This window comes from Erythrolamprus reginae, chromosome 3, assembly GCF_031021105.1.
Source record: "Erythrolamprus reginae isolate rEryReg1 chromosome 3, rEryReg1.hap1, whole genome shotgun sequence".
Classification (NCBI taxonomy): domain Eukaryota; kingdom Metazoa; phylum Chordata; class Lepidosauria; order Squamata; family Dipsadidae; genus Erythrolamprus; species Erythrolamprus reginae.
Genome location: NC_091952.1, coordinates 125,467,451 through 125,486,499, shown reverse-complemented (window position 1 = coordinate 125,486,499; position 19,049 = coordinate 125,467,451). Strand labels below are relative to the sequence as shown.

The following is a 19,049-nucleotide window of genomic DNA, read 5'->3' as shown; positions in this document are numbered from 1 at the left end:
CCAACTTATATAAAGCCATTTAGATTTAAATATATGTATTTTTTAATATATACTTATATTTTATGCTCACATTTAATATAATAGAGCTATGATTGATTTAAAGACTCTAGTCTTCTCTGAAGACATTTTAAAGGTTTTCATACATAGAATATGATTGCATAATACATTCAGCTGAAGGTTAGGCAAAGCGCATTCTTTTCAAATACACAGGTAGCATCTTGGCTGTCTGGACCCTTCCCACCAACCCAGTCCTACAAACACTTAGGTGTGGTAGGTAATTGTTTTGTCTGATTTCTTTTAAATACAGTGGTACCTCTACCTAAGAACGCTTCTACTTATGAACTTTTCTAGATAAGAACTGGGTGTTCAAGATTTTTTTGCCTCTTCTCAAGAATCATTTCCCACTTACAAACCCGAGCCTCCGAAACTGTAACCGGAAAAGGCAGGGAGAAGCCTCTGTAGGAATCTCCTGGGAGGAAACAGGGCCGGAAAAGGCAGAGAGAAGCCTCCATGGGGCCTCTCTAGGAATGTCTTGGGAGGAAACAGGACTTCCACCCTCCCTGTGGTTTCCCCAAGCGCACACATTATTTGCTTTTACATTGATTCCTATGGGAAAAATTGCTTCTTCTTACAAACTTTTCTACTTAAGAACCTGGTCACGAAACGAATTAAGTTCGTAAGTAGAGGTACCACTGTACATTCCAAATCTGCCCAAATCTTCCCATTTGATCATTTCTGTACCAGAATTTTATTTTTCATTCATTTTTATTTGTCTTTTAAAAAACCCTGCGCCTTGGATTTCAATTATGAGTAGTAGTCTTGAGTATTTTAAAAAACAAAATGGGTTCTATATTTGGTACCACCATTGGTAGTTTACCTATGCAGGAAGTTAATTACAAGGCTGCATGAAATGCAACCCCAAAAAGTGGTCCTCTCCTAGGTACCAACTTTGGAATATGCTCTTGGAGCTGAACATTAATAAAATTGACAATTGAAAATGTTCCCCATCACCAGGTGAGTACATTCCATTCGAAGGGGTGGAAAAGCTATACCTACTTTAGTTGGAAGAGAATTTGTAGCTCAGAGTTGAACTGTAGGGTCTTTAGTGCGCTCAGAGCTTGATATACCTCCTTAATCTGTTTCTTTAGCTACTATTTTAAAAAATGGGATCAGAACTGACTGCTGTAATTGGACTTTTGGGAGTCAGCTAGCAATTCGTTTGTGCCACGGACAGAAGTAATTTTAATGGAGTGGAGAAGTGGGGGTGTAAACACCAGCTTTCTTTGGACTCTACTATGAGCAAAACCCATCCGGGCATTGTGCATTTATAGCCACTCTTGACCTCTGAAATCCTAGCGCACAGTTTCACTCAAATTAGCTAAGGAATCCTTTCCAACACAGAGGTCATTACTAATCTATACAGCTCTTACAAGTCTCCAATGGGGACACAAAACAAACAACAAGCTAAGACTGGAAGCAGGTAATCCTTGCTTACTGATGGCCTCATTTAACAACCATTCAAAGTTAACAACAGTGTTAAACACTGATTTGCGACCAATCCTTATATTTACAACAGGATCACCATTCAGGTGTTTTGCAACCTGTGTGAATTTACAACTGTTTGCCATTTGCATGCTTCACAACTGGCTTGCAATAGTTAAGTAGAGAAGCGGAAGTAAAATCATAAATTGTGGTCACATAAACTCAATGACTATGGCATCTAGCAAAGGTGTCTCAAAAGTGGCTTGTTAAATATGGAATACCTATGTCAGACTTGGGCAAGGGGTGGCCTGAGGGCTGCATCTGGCCTGCCCGCTGTCTGTGACCGGCCTGCCCGCTCTCTGTGACCAGTCCGTGGAGGTCGGGGTCCATTCCAGTGCGAGGATGAAAGAGTTAACCGCGTCTGCCAGGACTCCTCCGGTTCCTGCTTTCCTCAGGAAATCAAGAACCGGAGGAGTCCTGGCAGATGTGGTGAGCTCTTTCATCCTCGCACTGGAGCGGACCCCTACCTCCTACCAAGAGTGGCCGAGCACAGAAACCATGCAAACACTCCAGTGCAGTGACTGTGGTACACTGTGTTGCCGTAAAGCAAACAATTAGGGGTCTGTAGAGTGGGTCTGGGTGTTTAGGCCAGGCCAGGGTTTGGCCCTCTAAAACCATCCCAATTTCTCATGCGGCCCCTTGGCAAAATTAATTGCCCACCCCTGACCTATGTTTTGGAAGGGCGAAAATCTCAGGAAATTTGCTACATTCACAAGACTTTTGTTTCCTCCTCATAAAATTTCAGGCGGGATTACCACAGTTGTACAGTATTTTTACATGTTTAAAGCTTCTGATGGTGGCAACGGTGATAATAGTGATAAAAACAAACTGATTCATACAGAAAGTGTTTGCAAGCACTAGTCTAACAATTTGTGAGGAAAGGAGTAGCATTTATAGGACCTCAACACATATTTAAATACCTGTGTGGAAATATTTTTTATGTGGCATGGTTCCAAGCATCCACCAATATGACCATGCAAACTGAATGTATGCCATCTGAGCTTAAATGAGCACAATTTCTGATTCTCTTGCAACTGACTAGTAAGTTGCTGTAGTAAAAATTCAGCTACAGAAATATGAAAAAATGCTAATGTCTGAAGCTATTAGAATAATGTTTCTGATAATCTGCAAAGGAATAACTGTGCTTTCATTCTCAAAATAACAACATAATATTTTTATAATTTCATGCCACAAAGTGTTACTTTGATGCATTTCCAATCCCGAAGCTGAGATGAGTTGGAATCAAAACATAAGAAAGCTTTTACAGGGGACATCTTATAGCTCTCCATGGTATAAATCATGAACAATAGCATGATTCAATAGTTGCCTCCACTGAGCACTAAACAAATGGAAAACATGATAGAAAACTGGATCCACCATATTTGACCTTAGCGTTTTTCAATAACTTAAAGTTAAAAAAAAAGCTATCTATTTTGAATGCAGAACATTCTCACGGGGAACAGAACTGAATCTGAATATTATTTTATACTTTTAGAAGTGAGCAATATATATTGAATGTGTCATGTTAAGCATGGCCACATGTATTCTACAAATATCTTCAGATCAAAATCCAATAAAAATGAATGTCTTATGATAGACGTCTTTGAAAAGAATGTAAAGCTATCTAAAAAAAATGTATCAGGGAACCATTTTAGTTTTTGTAATCTCCCTTCCTTTGGTGAAGCCTATTCAGGCATGCCTAAGTTCAAAATTGGCCAATGAAATAAGCCCATCCTGAACTTCCAAGTGCAATCATAGTATAACCCACCCATGGATGCATCGCTGGGCACGGCCTTTACAGAAAAAACAAGATTTCCCCATGTACAAAAGCTGTGGACCATCCTGCAGATTCACTCAGTGGAAATACATCTACGGAGAAATGTCTAACACAGCAGTGAGTAGTTAAATCTGCAAGCACATCTCACATCAGGAGGTCTCCAAACCTTTTGGCAGCAGGGACCGGTTTTGTGGAGCACAATCTTTCCACGGACTGGGGTAAGGAGGGTGGGGAGGAGCACGAAACTAAGATCCCACGCATGCGCAATTTAGAGAAGGGGTTGCACACCTGTGAGAATCTTATGCCTGACGATCTGAGGGTGGAGCTGAGGCTGTGACACTAGTACTGGGGAGCGGTTGCAAATACAGATGAAGCTTTGCTCGCTCACCTCCAGCCGTGCGGCCCAGTTCCTAACAGGCCACAGAGTGGTACCATTCCGTGGCCCGGAGACCCCTGCCTTTCAAGGCTGTGAGACAACACCATGTGATGGCTTAACGCAAATCGCCACAAAACAACGAGCAGGTGAAAAGCATTCAGGATACAAAGAGTGCCTTGTAGAAAAATGTTAGGTTGCAAAGGTGAGGCTAGCTGCTCCGTCCTGGGAGGGAGGGGAGGAAGGTAGTACTCAGTAAGGGGGGTGGGGAGAACTGGAGCAACCATTAAAGCTACCCTAAGTATCGAAGCAAGCTTTTGGATATATGAGAAGGAAGGATAAGTAATTACAAATATCTAACCAACATGTATTTTTAGCCCCTGTATGCTCCTTTCATTTCCAAAGCTTCGGTGGATACCAATCCCTTCGATGGAGAACAGCACAACCAGGGGCAAAAGGCTTTCCAAAGTCAAGCTCAACAATTTACACATTGACATAGCTATGGTGACTTGCGATGGGTATCAGAGGCAATCAGTTTCAAACACGGCATTTGAAACCACCCTACCTTTGTGCCCAATGGGGTGGGGGAATGAGGGAGGTTAAGGGGGGGGAAACACCAAACCCCCTTCCCCAGCTTATGAGACTGAAATCCCTTTGCCAACACCTGGCATCTCCTGTACGTTTGCAAAAACTCAGCCCTGGGATTCTCTGGAGACAAAGCAGCATTTACAGGGGGTTGGGGGAAGTTGTGTTTCACATTGAGAACGCGTGGACCTTTGTACCCAGTCCACAGCTGCACAAAAGGAGGAGCTCCGTCACATGTTGCCCTAGCATGCGGCGGGAGATTCAAGGACCGCGGCATTTTTCCGGAAAAAGCCGGAGGGAGGAGGGGAGAGAAGGAAATGCTTTCTTCTCATTTTGCCAAAGAATCCAAACCAATGGAAGCAAAAGGCAACAAACAGCTGTTTTTGAACCTCTGGTCTCCGATGTCACTGCAGGTGTTTCCATCCCGCCTCCTGTGTTAGGCCCTGCTGTTGCTGGAACAGGGGGTGCTTTGTGTGCTGCCCATGCTGTGGCCTGCACTGCTGTTTTCAGAGGGTGGTGGCGATGTGGGGACCTGCTGGTGACCTCCTTCTGGGTTGCCTGGAGGAAAAGAAGAAGCTCAGAGTTACTTCTACTGTCCTCATACTCTCCTGGCCACCCCTGGAAGGGGAGGGGAGAGAAGTTAAGAGAAGGGAAGCTAAGGAAAGGGAAGGGAAGTTAAGAGAAGTTAAGGGAAGGGAAGTTAAGGGAAGTTAAGAAAAGGAAAGTTAAGGAAAGAGAAGGGAAGGGAAGTTAAGGAAAGGGAAGGGAAGTTAAGAGAAGGGAAGCTAAGGAAAGGGAAGGGAAGTTAAGAGAAGTGAAGGGAAGTTAAGTGAAGGGAAGTTAAGAAAAGGAAAGTTAAGGAAAGAGAAGGGAAGGGAAGTTAAGGAAAGGGAAGGGAAGTTAAGAGAAGGGAAGCTAAGGAAAGGGAAGGGAAGTTAAGTGAAGGGAAGTTAAGTGAAGGGAAGTTAAGGGAAGTTAAGGGAAGTTAAGAAAAGGAAAGTTAAGGAAAGAGAAGGGAAGGGAAGTTAAGGAAAGGGAAGGGAAGTTAAGAGAAAGGAAGCTAAGGAAAGGGAAGGGAAGCTAAGGAAAGGGAAGGGAAGTTAAGAGAAGTTAAGGGAAGGGAAGTTAAGAAAAGGAAAGTTAAGGAAAGAGAAGGGAAGGGAAGTTAAGGAAAGGGAAGGGAAGTTAAGAGAAGGGAAGCTAAGGAAAGGGAAGGGAAGTTAAGAGAAGGGAAGCTAAGGAAAGGGAAGGGAAGTTAAGTGAAGGGAAGTTAAGTGAAGGGAAGTTAAGTGAAGTTAAGAAAAGGAAAGTTAAGGAAAGAGAAGGGAAGGGAAGTTAAGGAAAGGGAAGGGAAGTTAAGAGAAAGGAAGCTAAGGAAAGGAAAGGGAAGCTAAGGAAAGGAAAGGGAAGTTAAGAGAAGAGAAGTTAAGGAAAGGGAAGTTAAGGGAAGTTAAGAAAAGGAAAGTTAAGGAAAGAGAAGGGAAGTTAAGGGAAGTTAAGGAAAGTTAAGGAAAGGGAAGGGAAGTTAAGAGAAAGGAAGCTAAGGAAAGGAAAGGGAAGTTAAGAGAAGGGAAGTTGCACCGTTTTATGTAACTTTATGTGCAAAACCAATATAAAAATATATTGAAAAAAAAGAGAGAAGGGAAGTTATGGGAAGGGAGGGGAGAGGAGGGGAAGGGAAGAAGGGTTTTCAATTCATTATCATTTATCAAGGTATCTTTGTCCTTGTTCCAAGCAGCTAACCATTGACAGACCAATTTCCCCCATGTTTATTTCCCCAAGGACTCTACAATTAATGTAATGGACTGCCCCAAAGGTATTCAGTGGGATGCACAAATTGGAAGGCATTCGAATCTGTAGGTCCTGGGTCCAAGTCCAGCCTTTTGCCCCTCCCTCCCTCCCTCCCTCCCTCCCACTGTCTAAACAGAAAATGCATGAACAACTCTCTCACATTATTTAGTGAAATATTTGGGGGCTCATATGTTTTTGGTAGCAGGGAATAGAATTAAGGCTGATTTTTTTAAAAATATTATCTCTTTTCAGTGTAACCAAAACAAACTTTGGACTGTATCCTGGGTTTAGATCAAGCGTCTCATTTGTGAGGTTACTTTAGGATTATTTTTTCAATCCCATAACTTTAGGCGCACAAAGCTTTTCCTCACTCTCCTTTTATTTCCTGAGAACTTTGTAAAGCTTTCTTAGCTGAAATCAAAACAAAACACGAGAGCGTTGAGGAGAGAAAAGCCACGATTTCTATATATTCAAGTTTGCTGCTTTCATTCCCTTAATAGGGCCCCTTCAGCCTCTCTCTGCCAGGAAAACGATCTGCAAAATGTAGAACTGGCCGCATCCCCTACCGCTGGGTCCTATTACAGCGATGTTGTCACCCAGGCTACAAACCACTCTATTACACAGCGTTGTGCACCAGCCTCGGCTTATCAGCTGCAATCTGTATAGATTTTGCTCCAACTCTGTGTCTGGGAATACCTTGTCGTCTTTGGGGAAAACGGCACGCACAGCTGTCAATATCTGGATGCCAAAAAAATAACCGTCTCGTGTTTTCGCCCTCCCCTGTTTCCTCTTGCTAGCAAACTTGCAACAGATGCATTGTTTCCCCTTTCAACTCTGGGGTTATGCCCCCTTTTCTCCGTGGCACGGATCTCTGCTGAAATTTAAATCTTTCTTCCAGCATTTCCTCCTTTTATAGAAAACAAATCCCTGTTTTTTCTGTTGAACAGCCTGTATTTTTTGAACTGCTCACCTATCCGCTCTTAAAATACATAAAATACAGGCTAAATAATAAGTTTGGTTAATCACCACTGCATGGAAAATTGAGCATAAATAGATGCTACAGTTGAGTGACAGCCCAAATTTCATCCCTTCCTGATCCCATCGTGCGGCTTGTCACTGGGAATTTGAGTCTTCAGAAATAAAGCAGGTGAAAAATACAGGTAGTCCGCCACTTACAACAGTTCATTTAGTGACTGTTCAAAGTTACAACGGCACTGAAAAAAGGTAACTTACAACCGTTTTTCACACTTACTAAATAATTATTAATTATTAAATTAAATGGCAGCATCCCCATGGTCGTGTCATCAAAATTAAGAGGCATGGCAACTGACGTGTTTATGACAGTTGCAGTGTTCCAGGGTCATGTGATCACCTTTCGCAATGTCAATGGGGAAGCCTGATTGATTCACTTATGAACCGTGTTAAAAACGAAACGACTGCAGTGATTCGCTTAACAACTGTGGCAAGAGAGGTTGTAAAATTGGGCAAAATTCATTTCATGCAGCAGAAATTTATTTATTCATTCATTCGATTTTTATGCCCCCTTCTCCTTAGACTCAGGGCGGCTTCCAACATGCTAGCAATAGCACTTTTTAACAGAGCCAGCATATTGCCCCCACAATCCGGGTCCTCATTTTACCCACCTTGGAAGGATGGAAGGCTGAGTCAACCATGAGCCGGTGATGAGATTTGAACCGCTGACCTGTAGATCTACAGTCAGCTTCAGTGGTCTGCAGTACAGCACTCTACCTGCTGTAAGCCACCCCGGCTCACGTGTGGTCGTAAGCCAAGGACTACCCGAATGTCGGTTTATGAGTTGTGACAAACAATGAATCTTATCCACAAGGATTTTTGCAAGCAACTATTCCTACGAGTAAGCTATTCCTTTATGACCTATACAGCCCTACATGGCATCGGACCAGAATATCTCTGGGACTGCCTTCTGCTGCACGAATCCCAGCGACCGGTTAGGTCCCACAGAGTGGGCCTTCTCCGGGTCCCGTCGACTAAACAATGTCGTCTGGCGGGACCCAGGGGAAGAGCCTTCTCTGTGGTGGCTCTGACCCTCTGGAACCAGCTGCCCCCACCCTCCTTGTCTTTCAGAAACTCCTTAAAACCCACCTCTGCCGTCAGGCATGGGGGAATTGAAACATCTCCCACTTGCCCATGTAGTTTCTGTGTATGATTCGACTGTGTGCTTGTTTTTTATATATTGGGGTTTCTTTTGGATTTTTTAACCTAAAACTGTAATTTAGATTGCTAAATATTAGATTTGTTACTATGTATTGTTTTTTACCATTGTTGTGAGCCGCCCCGAGTCTACGGAGAGGGACGGCATATAAATCCAATAAATCTAATCTAATCTAATCTAAGCGTCCCCTGCTGCAAATTTCTGAGGACAAAATGTACCATTTTAAGCCGGTTGGAAAGGAAGATTTGTTTCTGAAAAGGATTCTTGCCACCGTTTGTCCGAACGCTATTTAAAGGGGATGTTTTGGTAAATGTCTCTATCCCAGCTACAGGCTGAAAAGAATCTTTAAGCCACTTATAGTCATATACATCTGAGTGCAACAGCATGTTCTTTATTATTCACACTGATGAAGCCTGCCAATATGGCTCCCTTTCAAGCCAATCTGTTTGCTTTTTCTACCCTCAGTACACTAAGTTCGCATACGCCAAACGTTATGTGTTGCATTCTCCCTTTTTCTTCAGTCAGATCTTATGAAGCGGTGTCTTCTAAGTTTCCCATCAAGTTGTTTGGGGGCTGGGGGAAGGGATGGGAAGAGCAGGTTGCATAATCTTGTTATTTGGAAGCGAGAGATCTTCAGAGGTGAGAGTTATATACGTCTTAAAACGGCTTGCTTTGAGTTCCAGACTAATAAATAATAATAGACTGTTCTTGGCCCTTTGCATTAGCTGGATGGACTCGTCACGTACAAGGAAGGGGGTGGGAAGAGGGGACATGTTTTCTGTACCTATTTGTTGAGAACTCCTTGGACAGGAGCATAACTTTGACATCTGAAAGAGTCCCTTGTATTCAAACTAGGGACGGGAAAACTAATAAAAGTTCAGCCAGTGAACTAAGTCACCGCTGAATAAATTTCTCAAACAAGGCTTATATGTTGTTTCCTCTCACCAAACAGGTGAAGAGGGCTTAAGAGAATTATTCCAAATTGCCTCATCTCTTCCCACTATATAGTTGTTATTATTATTATTATTATTATTATTATTATTATTATTATTATTATTAATTGGATTTGTATGCCGCCCCTCTCCGCAGTAACATGTAACAATCCAATTTAATAAAACAACTAAAAACCCTTATTATAAAAACCAAACATATACATACATAACTTGTAATGGCCTAGGGGAAGGAATATCCTAACTCCCCCATGCCTGGCGACAAATAGTTGCAGCAGGAAAGGACATAAATACATTCAAATGATCAAATATTACCTCAGAAAACCAGATATACAGTATAAGGCTCAAATACATGCAAAGTCCCATTCCTTTCTATTTGTTTCTCACTTAAACACACAGATCCCGAGTGAACAAGCCACAATTAATCGGAATTTTCCATCATGTCTGATTCAGGAAACCATGCTTAATAACTTCAGGTAAGACAGAACTTGCTATTATAGTTTAAAATTGTTTACCACATCCTGGTTTGTTTGGCAGCCATTAGTTTCTGATTTAAACAGAATTTGAACTTGCAATTTTCTGGCTTAGTGATCCGGGGTGGCTTACACTTGTAGGAGAATTACAGTAAGTAGGAGATTGCTCAAAACTGGACACTGCTTTTTCCAAACTAACTGTGATTCATAAATGATAGGAAACAGGATTCAGATGTATCAAGGCCAAGCTGTATACTTTAGAAATCAATGAGGCATTTAAACAGGAAAGTAATGTGTTCTAACTCTTGTTAATCTGTGGCAGATGTTCGGTTTTAAATGGACCTTCTCCTTCTATTACTGTACTGCAAGCACAGCAGAACGAATTTCTTAACTGAAGTGCTTATTCTGTTGCACCAGAACTCTTCTACTTTATGATTTTAGGAAATAAAGATTGTCCTTGCTAATAATTTCTTCCACAGAGGACCAGCAATTTATCGCCCACCTCCCAAATACAATATGCACAATTTCTACCCAATAAATAAAACGGATTAAGGCAGTAGCGGGTTCTAAAACCCTTTACTACTGGTTCGAATGTACAGAAGTATCCCGGGTGAGTGGGCGGAGCCTGTCACTGCTATCAGTTCTAAGAAGTGGTCCAAATTGGGAGTAACCCACCACTGGATTAAGGTAATGCAGCAATCTAGATACAAAGGACAAAAATGTGATTTGGAGCATGTTTGGGCATGCATCTTACATCTGTGGAAAATACCTTAAAGCCAAGTATCTCTTCCTAAGATCTCATTTCAGCTGCAAAAGATAGCCACAAGAGCCCAGGAAGAGACCATGTTTGAAAATACTCATATTTCATTCTTTCAAGCAGGTCTCTGCAGAGCCCTATTGTGAACATTGTGGGAAAGCACAAAAACTGCATTGGAAACTGATTAGAAAGTTAATTTACCCACATCAAATTAAAATCCCAGTGATTGATACCAGAGAGAAACATTGAGAGGTGCTCTCTTTTTATCCAAAGAACTACAGAAAGATTAGGATCAATAAAGTCATTGATAGTATGTCTCAGTTTTCAGTTATAAATCAAACTTTCCTTTATGGGATCTGAAGGGTCTGTGAAAGAAATTTCAATTCCTAAGAAATGTGTCTACACAGTTCCATTCTTTTCCAGAGATCATTTGCGTACGATTATTTGATTTGTTCATATTCAATTTTATGTGTCAAAGTTGAGATGTTGTACTTCCATATGTAATAACAGATCAAATCAGAGTATAGCAACCCCTTGGCTAATCTTGCCTTATTTAATCTTGCCACAATCATCTTCTGAACACATACTTTTTCTTAATGGATCTGTAATGTTTGTTTATTTGACTTGGGTTTTCTCTACCAACTTATACCCAACCATAATAAGGATCTATCATTATATCCTTCACAATGAAATGAAGAAGTTACTGTACGTATGATTGTTTGAAAGAAAGTCTCAGGAAATTCAGATATTTGGCTACAGAATGGTTGCCTCAATCTCTACTATGACATATGAATGCCAATTAACATATTTAAATGGTTTTTCATTTTCCATTCAGATGCAAGATACAAAATTCCACCCCTACTTAATGATAGCTACATTTTTCTCTGTCCTTTCAGTGTGTTAGCTGCAATTCATACCTCTTAAAATTGCCATGTTTGGGGAAAAAAACACTGCTATGGTGGTCATTTCATGTAGTTATATAAATATTCTCCATACTTGAAACTCTATTGTTTAAAAAGAAATCCTTTTAATGAGAAACTATTGATCAGGATAGGCATCTATCGTGATCCTTCAGAGGCTTTTAATTTTTCAAAGTAAATAAATGGCTAGTGAAAATGGTCAGTGTTACAGATACACAGTGCAATTTGGGGAAAAAAATCGTACTCACCTGTGCGGGAATAGATAAACCATAAAGCTCCTGTCAGCAGCGCACCTATCATAAAAGCTGCAAAGGCAATTCCCACAACCGTCAATGTGTCCAGGCCTTGCACAACAGCTGTGGAATTCAGAGATTAGAGAGAGAGAGAGAAAAATCAACACATTGGCAATGCAAAATCAAAGACATTTTACTTGCATTCAGAAAAAAACAAATAATAATGGGACTTTTCCTCCCCTCAGTGGCATTTTGTAATCAGGACTCAGCACCTTTTGGGGCTCAACAAATTTACCTCAAGGTCTTTTTGCCTCAAGTTGGAATGTTCTGCTCCTTCTCTCTTCCCGACCCAGATCAGTACAGGTAGTCCTCGATTTACAACCAGTGTTGCTGTCTTTGGCACTACTGGTGTGCCCTCTGAGGCCGTCGCAGGCGCATTTGGCGAGCGTGCACGGACCCGGGGGCATGAGATTTGGCTTCTGTGCATGCGTAGCACGCGAAATCTCATGTAAACATGTGCATGAGAGCGAGATTTTGGTGATTTTCAGTGATGTTTTGGCTTCCGCATGTGTGCAGAAGTAAAAAAATTGGTGAAAGTCACCAAAATCTTGCTCTCACGCACATCCTCACATGATATTTTGCTTGCTACGCATGCGCAGGAGCAAAATTTTACATGCACATGTGCGTGCATCAGGGACGCACAGATGTGTGGACATCCTGGAATTTCCAACCGGAAGGAGCCCTGGACTGTGTAAGCAGCAGCCCATCACTGCTCGCAACCATTCGCTTTGTGACTGTTTGAAGTCACAACAGCACTGGAAAAAGTGAATTATGATTGTTTTTCATACTCCTGAGCATTGTAGCATCCCCACGGTCACGTGATCAAAATTCGGACACTTGCCAATTGACTCAAATTTATGATGATTGCTGTGTTCCCGGGAACATCTTTTGAGATCTTCGTCCATGTGGATGTCAGATTCACTTAACAACGTTACTAACTTAACAACGTTACTAACTTAACAATTTTCTAACTATTAACTATTTACGGAACTGCCTCCTCCCTCATAGCGACCAGCAAGGCCCCACAGAGTCGGCCTTCTCCAGGTCCCGTCCGCCAAACAATGTTGGTTGGCGGGACCTCGGGGAAGAGCCTTCTCTGTGGCCGCTCCAACTCTATGGAATCAACTGCCCCCAGAGATTTGCATTATCTCCTCCCTACCGGTTTTCCAGAAAGCTGTTAAAACCTGGCTTTTTCGGCAGGCCTGGAATTAAGATTGATTGTTAGCAAGTATGGTTTTTTTTAATGATATATGTGATTTTAGTGATGTTTTTATTGTTTTTTACTTGTATTGTATTTATAACTGTTGTTAGCCACTCAGAGTCTATTTTGGAGTGAAGGGCATATAAATTCAATCAATCAATCAATCAATCAATAATAAACAAACAAACAAACTACAATGATTCACTTAACAGATATGGCAGGAAAAGTCATAAAATGGGGCAAAAAAATAACTTAAGATCTGTCTCGCTTATCAACAGAAATTTTGGGCTCAGATGCAGTTGTAAGTCAAGGACTCCCTGCAGATGTTCAAGCTGCATGCTGATTCTGGCAACCCAACCAGGAGAAAGCTGGGTTGAAAAAAGCGAGCATGTAGATTTGGGATCACATCATCAACTGAAAGGAAATTATAAACAACACTATTTAATATATCTAGTGCGGCCCGTTATTTCACAAGAACAAAGCAGAGAAGCAGGATGCAATTTTAAAATGTGCCTCTCCCATAAGCAGCTTCAGCCTGGTGGGTTTCCTGCTGATTTCTGCTTGTTTTTAAGTTGGAAAGACCAAAAATAGCTTACTTCTCTAATTTTAGCCTCCTTAAGTTTTGAGCGCATGCACCCCCCACGCTTTGTGCCTTTGAGGTAGGGCAGGATAAACTCATTCAAATAATGAAAGAAGGCCTCTGCCAATTCCCTTCCGTCTCCCCAACAGCAGCATAATAAGTGGGGAACGGAAAGGCTGTCAACCAAGCAGGAGTGCCAGCTTGAAAGTCAGCAAATACATAAATAGAAACAATTGTGTTCCACGTTTTGGCAGCAGTTTTAATTACGGAAATCGGTTCCAGGTTGTAACATGGAGCCCGCACTGGGAGAGGCAGGATAATCTGTGTGAGTGTACATCTGGTTCCTGAAAGCATGGCTTTGAACGTGTGCTGAGCAACGGCGGTCACTCCCAGCCATTCGCAACTTTCACTCCTTTTATGCGAGGAGTGGAGCTACGGGGTGGAGCCCCATTAATTTTTATTGAGGTTTGGCTCTAAGCGGCATATTTCTGGGGCAGGAGTCAAATGTTCCTGGTTCTCTCATGCCTGTGGGTCTTTGAGGAGCTGGACGCAAAGGGAGCATCAGGCTCTGCACACCCATCCAGATGCCATTTGGGTTCTTTTACCCTCTGCCCATGCGCAGAGGGTAAAAGAACTCAAATAGTGGCAACTGGGAGGGTGGGTGGAGCCTCACGCTCCTTTCGTGACTAGCTCTCTGACAACCCACAGACACAAGTGAACTGGGAGCATTTCACCCCTGGTCTGGTCCACTGTACCCTCTAAGCTGCGCGTGTACGTGCACATGCATCCCAAAACACCCCCCTGTGCACCCTTTTCCAAGGGTGTGCAAGGAGCCGTGGCCGCCCCTGCCCCTCCCAGAGCCTCCGGCCCCCTTGCACCCCTAGCTTCTTGTCGTTGCCCCCTGCCCGCCCACCCGATCCGCCTCTCTTTCTCCTCCGCTTCCTGCTTTGGGGTGCGGTTCCTCCTGCAGTGGGAACGCCCGCCCCTCTTGCAGTCCCTTTGCTGAGAGCGCTTTTGTCCCGGGCTGTCAGCGAGGGGGGCTGCAGGAAAGGCGGGGCAGGCGTTCTTCTCACAGCGGAGGCAGGCGAAAGTGATTTTCAATGTCGGGCCGGCGACGGTTTTTCTTATTTTGAATGTTCCGGGCGGGCTGGCAGGGGGATGGGGAGTGTGCGCACCTGTGCGCCCAACATTGAAAATCACCTTCGCCGGCCTTCGCTGTGAGAAGAACGGAGAGAGAACAAGAGAGAGTGAGAGCAACAGACAGAGCAAGATAGAGAGAAAGTGAGAAAGAGAGAGAGAGAGAAAGAGGGGAGAGAGAGAGAAAGAGAGAGAGAACAAGAGAGAGAACAAGAGAGAGAAAGAGAGAGAGAGAGAAAGAAAACAAGAAAGAGTAAGAGAGAGAGAAAGCAAGAGAGAGAGAGAAAGAAAACAAGAGAGAAAGTGAGATAAAGAGAGAGAGCAAGAGGGGAGAGAGAGAGAAAGAGAGAAAGAAAGAGAGAGAGAGAGAGAAAGAGAGAGAAGAGAGGAAGGAAGAGAGAGTGAGAGAGAGCAAGAAAGAGAGAGAGGGAGAGAGATGAGAGAGGAAGGAAGAGAGTGAGAGAGAGTGAGAGAGAGGAAGAAAGCAAGAGAGAGAGAGACAGAGAAAGCAAGAGAGAGAGAGAAGAGTGGAAGGAAGAGAGAGAGAGAAATGATAGAAAAAGGGGAGAAAAAAGAGAAATGAGAAAATGATTGAGGCAGAGAATGACAGGAAAGAGAGAGAAACAGAGAGAGAAGTGACTCTTGATTTAAAGCATATGGTAAAAGCACTTAAATAATAACAGAGAAAAAAACCCCCAGCCCTCACCTGTTTTTATTAATAGTTATAGTTTTGGTTTTGCTGGTTGTTTTAGTTTTAATAGAAATGGATTTTGGTTTTTTTAAATTATTAATTTCTTTTAACAAAAAAGAAGGGATTTTTTTCTTGTTTGTTTGTTTGTTTGTTTGTTTGTTTATTTATTTATTTATTTTTCTATGCTGCCCAGTCCCAAGGGGACTGCCGCTCAGACACTATACTTTTCCGCCCACACCGGAAAAAAAATAGAGGGAACATTGATCTGGTCACTTTTATTTGCCATTAGTTTCATTGGATGGCCATCCTAAGACGGAGTGCTGGCCATCTCTACCCCTGCTGGATTCCCTAAGCCTACTGTCCACAGTGACGCCAGCACCACAATATTATGTATACCGGTAGTCTTCGACTTACAACAACAACTGGGACCAGAATTTCCACTGCTAAATTAGGCTGTTGTTGAGTGAGTTGCAGCTGATTTTATGTACTTTTTCGACATGGTTGTTAAGCAAATCACCCTGGTTGTTAAATAAATCATGAGGCTGTTAGTGAATTATGCAGTTGTTAAGCAAACACAGATCCCCCCACCCCCGCCCCAATGATTTTGCTAGTCAGCAGCCAGCTGGGAAGATCACAAATCGTGATGACATCACCCCAGGATGCTGTAACCATCTAAATCACAGATGTCAAACTCACATGACGTATCATAATGTATTTTTGCCTTCGCGGAGCCAGGGTGGGCGTGGCCTGCAAATAATGCATCTGGCCCATGAGACACCTGTGCCCAGTGAAGGGCTACCAAAATTTTTACTACCACACTGTGGCCGGGGCTTATGCATTTTCTTTCAACATCTTTCAGTGCAAAATGGGTGCTCTGGGGTGGAGCTCCATTTTCACTACCCCACTGCATTACCCCCCCATCTGGGCAATAGCTCACCCCTGCCTGTGCCTGTGGGGAATCTGTGATGATCGTAAGTTCAAGGACCAATCGTAAATCACTTTTTTCAAGGGCCGTTGTAACTTCAAGCGGTCACTAAATGAATAGTTGTAAGTTGAGGACCATCTGTACTTTGTTTTTAATTCAGGAGGGTGTCGTACAATTTCGTTTCTACATGGCCTGTGCAAGCCTTATTTATTTATTTGTTTGTTTGTTTGTTTATTTATTTATTTAATTAATTAATTAATTTGTATGCCGCCCCTCTCGATAGACTTGGGGCGGATTTGAAATAAATAGCATAAATAACAAAGTAGCAAGCAAAGATGGAGACTATGGTTCTAGTTATTGGGTGAATCCCATCCACCAACCACCATAGTTTTGTTAATTTAGATATTAGTTTATTTTACGGGTAACATTTTGTATATTTACTTCTACAGCCCAAGAGGGAGAATCCTTGGCTTAAGCCGCTTTTCTGGAGCAAATATCGTGAGACTAAGCTGCATTCCAAGATAAAATGGGAATTTGAACCTGAGGGCCTAGTGCTGCTTGGGCAGTTTCCCCACATGGTTTTCCCCCTAAACAAATTAATAAACAAACCCTGCTTCTCTACATAACTCATACATACAAAGGGTTTACAATCATTCTTAGTTCAGCCAAGAATGAAAGAGTGAAGAGAAGAGCAAGAGAAACTAAATTGAATGGTTACTGGACTAAGGCAGGGATGGCGAACCTTTTTTCCCCCGTGTGCCGAAAAAGCGTGCAGGCATGCTATTGCACATGTGCGAGTGCCCACAATCATAATTCAATGCCTGGGGAGGATGAAAACAGCTTCCCCTACCCCCTAGAGGCTCTCTGGAGGCGAGAAACGATGAAAACAGTTTCCCCTATCCCCTGGAGGCCCTCTGGAGGCCAGAAACGATGAAAACAGCTTCCCCTATCCCCTGGAGGCCCTCTGGAGGCCAGAAACGGCCTGTTTCCCAACTTCTGGTGGGCCTAGCAGGCTTGTGTTTCACCCTCCCCAGGCTCCAAAGGCTTCCCTAGAGCTAGGGGAGGGTAAAAATGCCCTCCCCCACCTCCTCGGAGGCTCTCTGGAAGCCAAAAACGCCCTCCCAAAGCCTCTGTGTGAACCAAAAATCAGCTGGCCGGCACACACATGCACATTGGAGCTGAGCTAGTGCAATCGCTCGCGTGCCAGCAGATATGGCTCTGCATGCCACCTGTGGCACCCGTGGCATAGGTTCGCCATGACTGGACTAAGGGAACTAGGTATGGCTACCTAATGAACAGAGGGCTTAAGGGTGACATAATAGCTATCTCCGGTACTTGAGGGGCTCTCACAGAGAAGAGGGGATGGACAAGAAGCAATAGGAGGAAACTCATCAAAGAGAGATCCAATCTGGAACTAAGGAGGAATTTCCTGATTGAGAGAATCAGTGGAACAGCTTGGCTCCCAGATTTATTTATTTATTGGATTTGTATGTCTTTCAGTATCCAACCTACCATAAAGTAGTGTGCAATAGTAGTCTGATGTTAGAAATAATTAAAAACCCATTAATATAAAAAACCAAACATACATACAGTACATACATACCATGCATAAAATTGTAAATGCCTAGGGGGAAGAGGGTCTCAATTCCCCCATGCCTGACAGCAGAGGTGGGTTTTAAGCAGCTTACGAAAGCAAGGAGGGTGGGGGCAATTCTAATCTTTGGGGGGGAAGCTGCATCATTGGAGTTTTTCAAGAAAAGATTGGGCAATCATTTGTCCATGGTGGTATAAGGATTCCTGCCCTAGACAGAGGGTTGGACTAGAAGACCTCCGGGAACTTAATTTGATTCTCTTCTCTTCTACTCATTTTTCTAGATGTAGTTCTTTAAAAATAAGAGGGATTATATATACTTACACGGTGATCCTCTAGAAGGATTCAATGAGGAGGATTTATCTGCCAGGAGAAAAAAAAAAGGATGTTTTTATACCCAACAGAAATTCTTAAGTAAAATCTGTAACCTAGTAAGAAATCCAGTTAAACTGATCAAATCTGAGTGAGAACATAAAGAAAAAGAAAGGAAATCCTTTCTATCTCATTAAGTGTCTTTGGTGAAATCATCTTGAAAAACCCAAGCCACAAAAGTTACCAGGTGCTGTCCAATTATTGCCAAATCACAAGTATTGGTTTTTTGTGTAAAGAATTCGATTTCGCCCTTGGGGCATTTATGGTAAAACAGATGTGGTTATCCCAAAGACCAAAGAAGTAAGATTAAGTTGGAGTCATGCAAATCCAAGGCATTGAAACAATATAGAGGCAAACTAATTTTATCCCCAAAATAGTTTGCATAAAACAGTTTCTCCCAATCGAGACACTTTTCAGAAATGAGGATTTCAAAACCCAGGATTTCCTCGGGCACAGCTCACAGATGAAGCCCACAGATTTCTGATTGCAGAAGACAGGCGGGACATCAACCTAGATCTTAACCGTCATATTAATATTAATTAATATTAATAGATATTTGCTTGTTCTGCAATCTATCATATCCATGAACCATGGTGGCGCAGCGGTTAGAGTGCAGTACTGTAGGCTACTTCTGACTGCCGACTGTCTGCAATTTGGTAGTTCGATTCTCACCAGGCTCAAGGTTGACTCAGCCATCCATCCTTCCGAGTTGGATAAAATAAAGACCCAGAATGTTGAGGGCAATATGCTGACTCTTTAAACTGCTTAGAGAGTGCTTGAAAGCATTGTGAAGCGTTATATAAGTCTAAGTGCTATTGTTATGTTGCTCTCCGCAACCTTGGAAAGCAAATGAGTGATGCCAGAGTAGCAGAAAATGCAAACTAACTAATAAAAGAAAAC

General features: G+C 42.6%; 1 protein-coding gene across 1 annotated transcript in view; it reads right to left on the bottom strand.

Moving 5' to 3' along the window:
- Positions 1-1,982: 1,982 nt before the first annotated feature.
- The window catches only part of TGFBR3 (transforming growth factor beta receptor 3), a 210,287-nt gene continuing 193,220 nt past the window's right edge, over positions 1,983-19,049 (bottom strand). The window contains exons 15-17 of the mRNA XM_070746579.1: positions 18,102-18,140; positions 11,608-11,715; positions 1,983-4,835 (exon numbers count right to left, since the gene is read on the bottom strand). Of these exons, the coding sequence (XP_070602680.1) occupies positions 4,714-4,835; positions 11,608-11,715; positions 18,102-18,140 (269 nt within the window). The 3' untranslated portion in view covers positions 1,983-4,713. The remainder of the gene's footprint in view (positions 4,836-11,607; positions 11,716-18,101; positions 18,141-19,049) is intronic.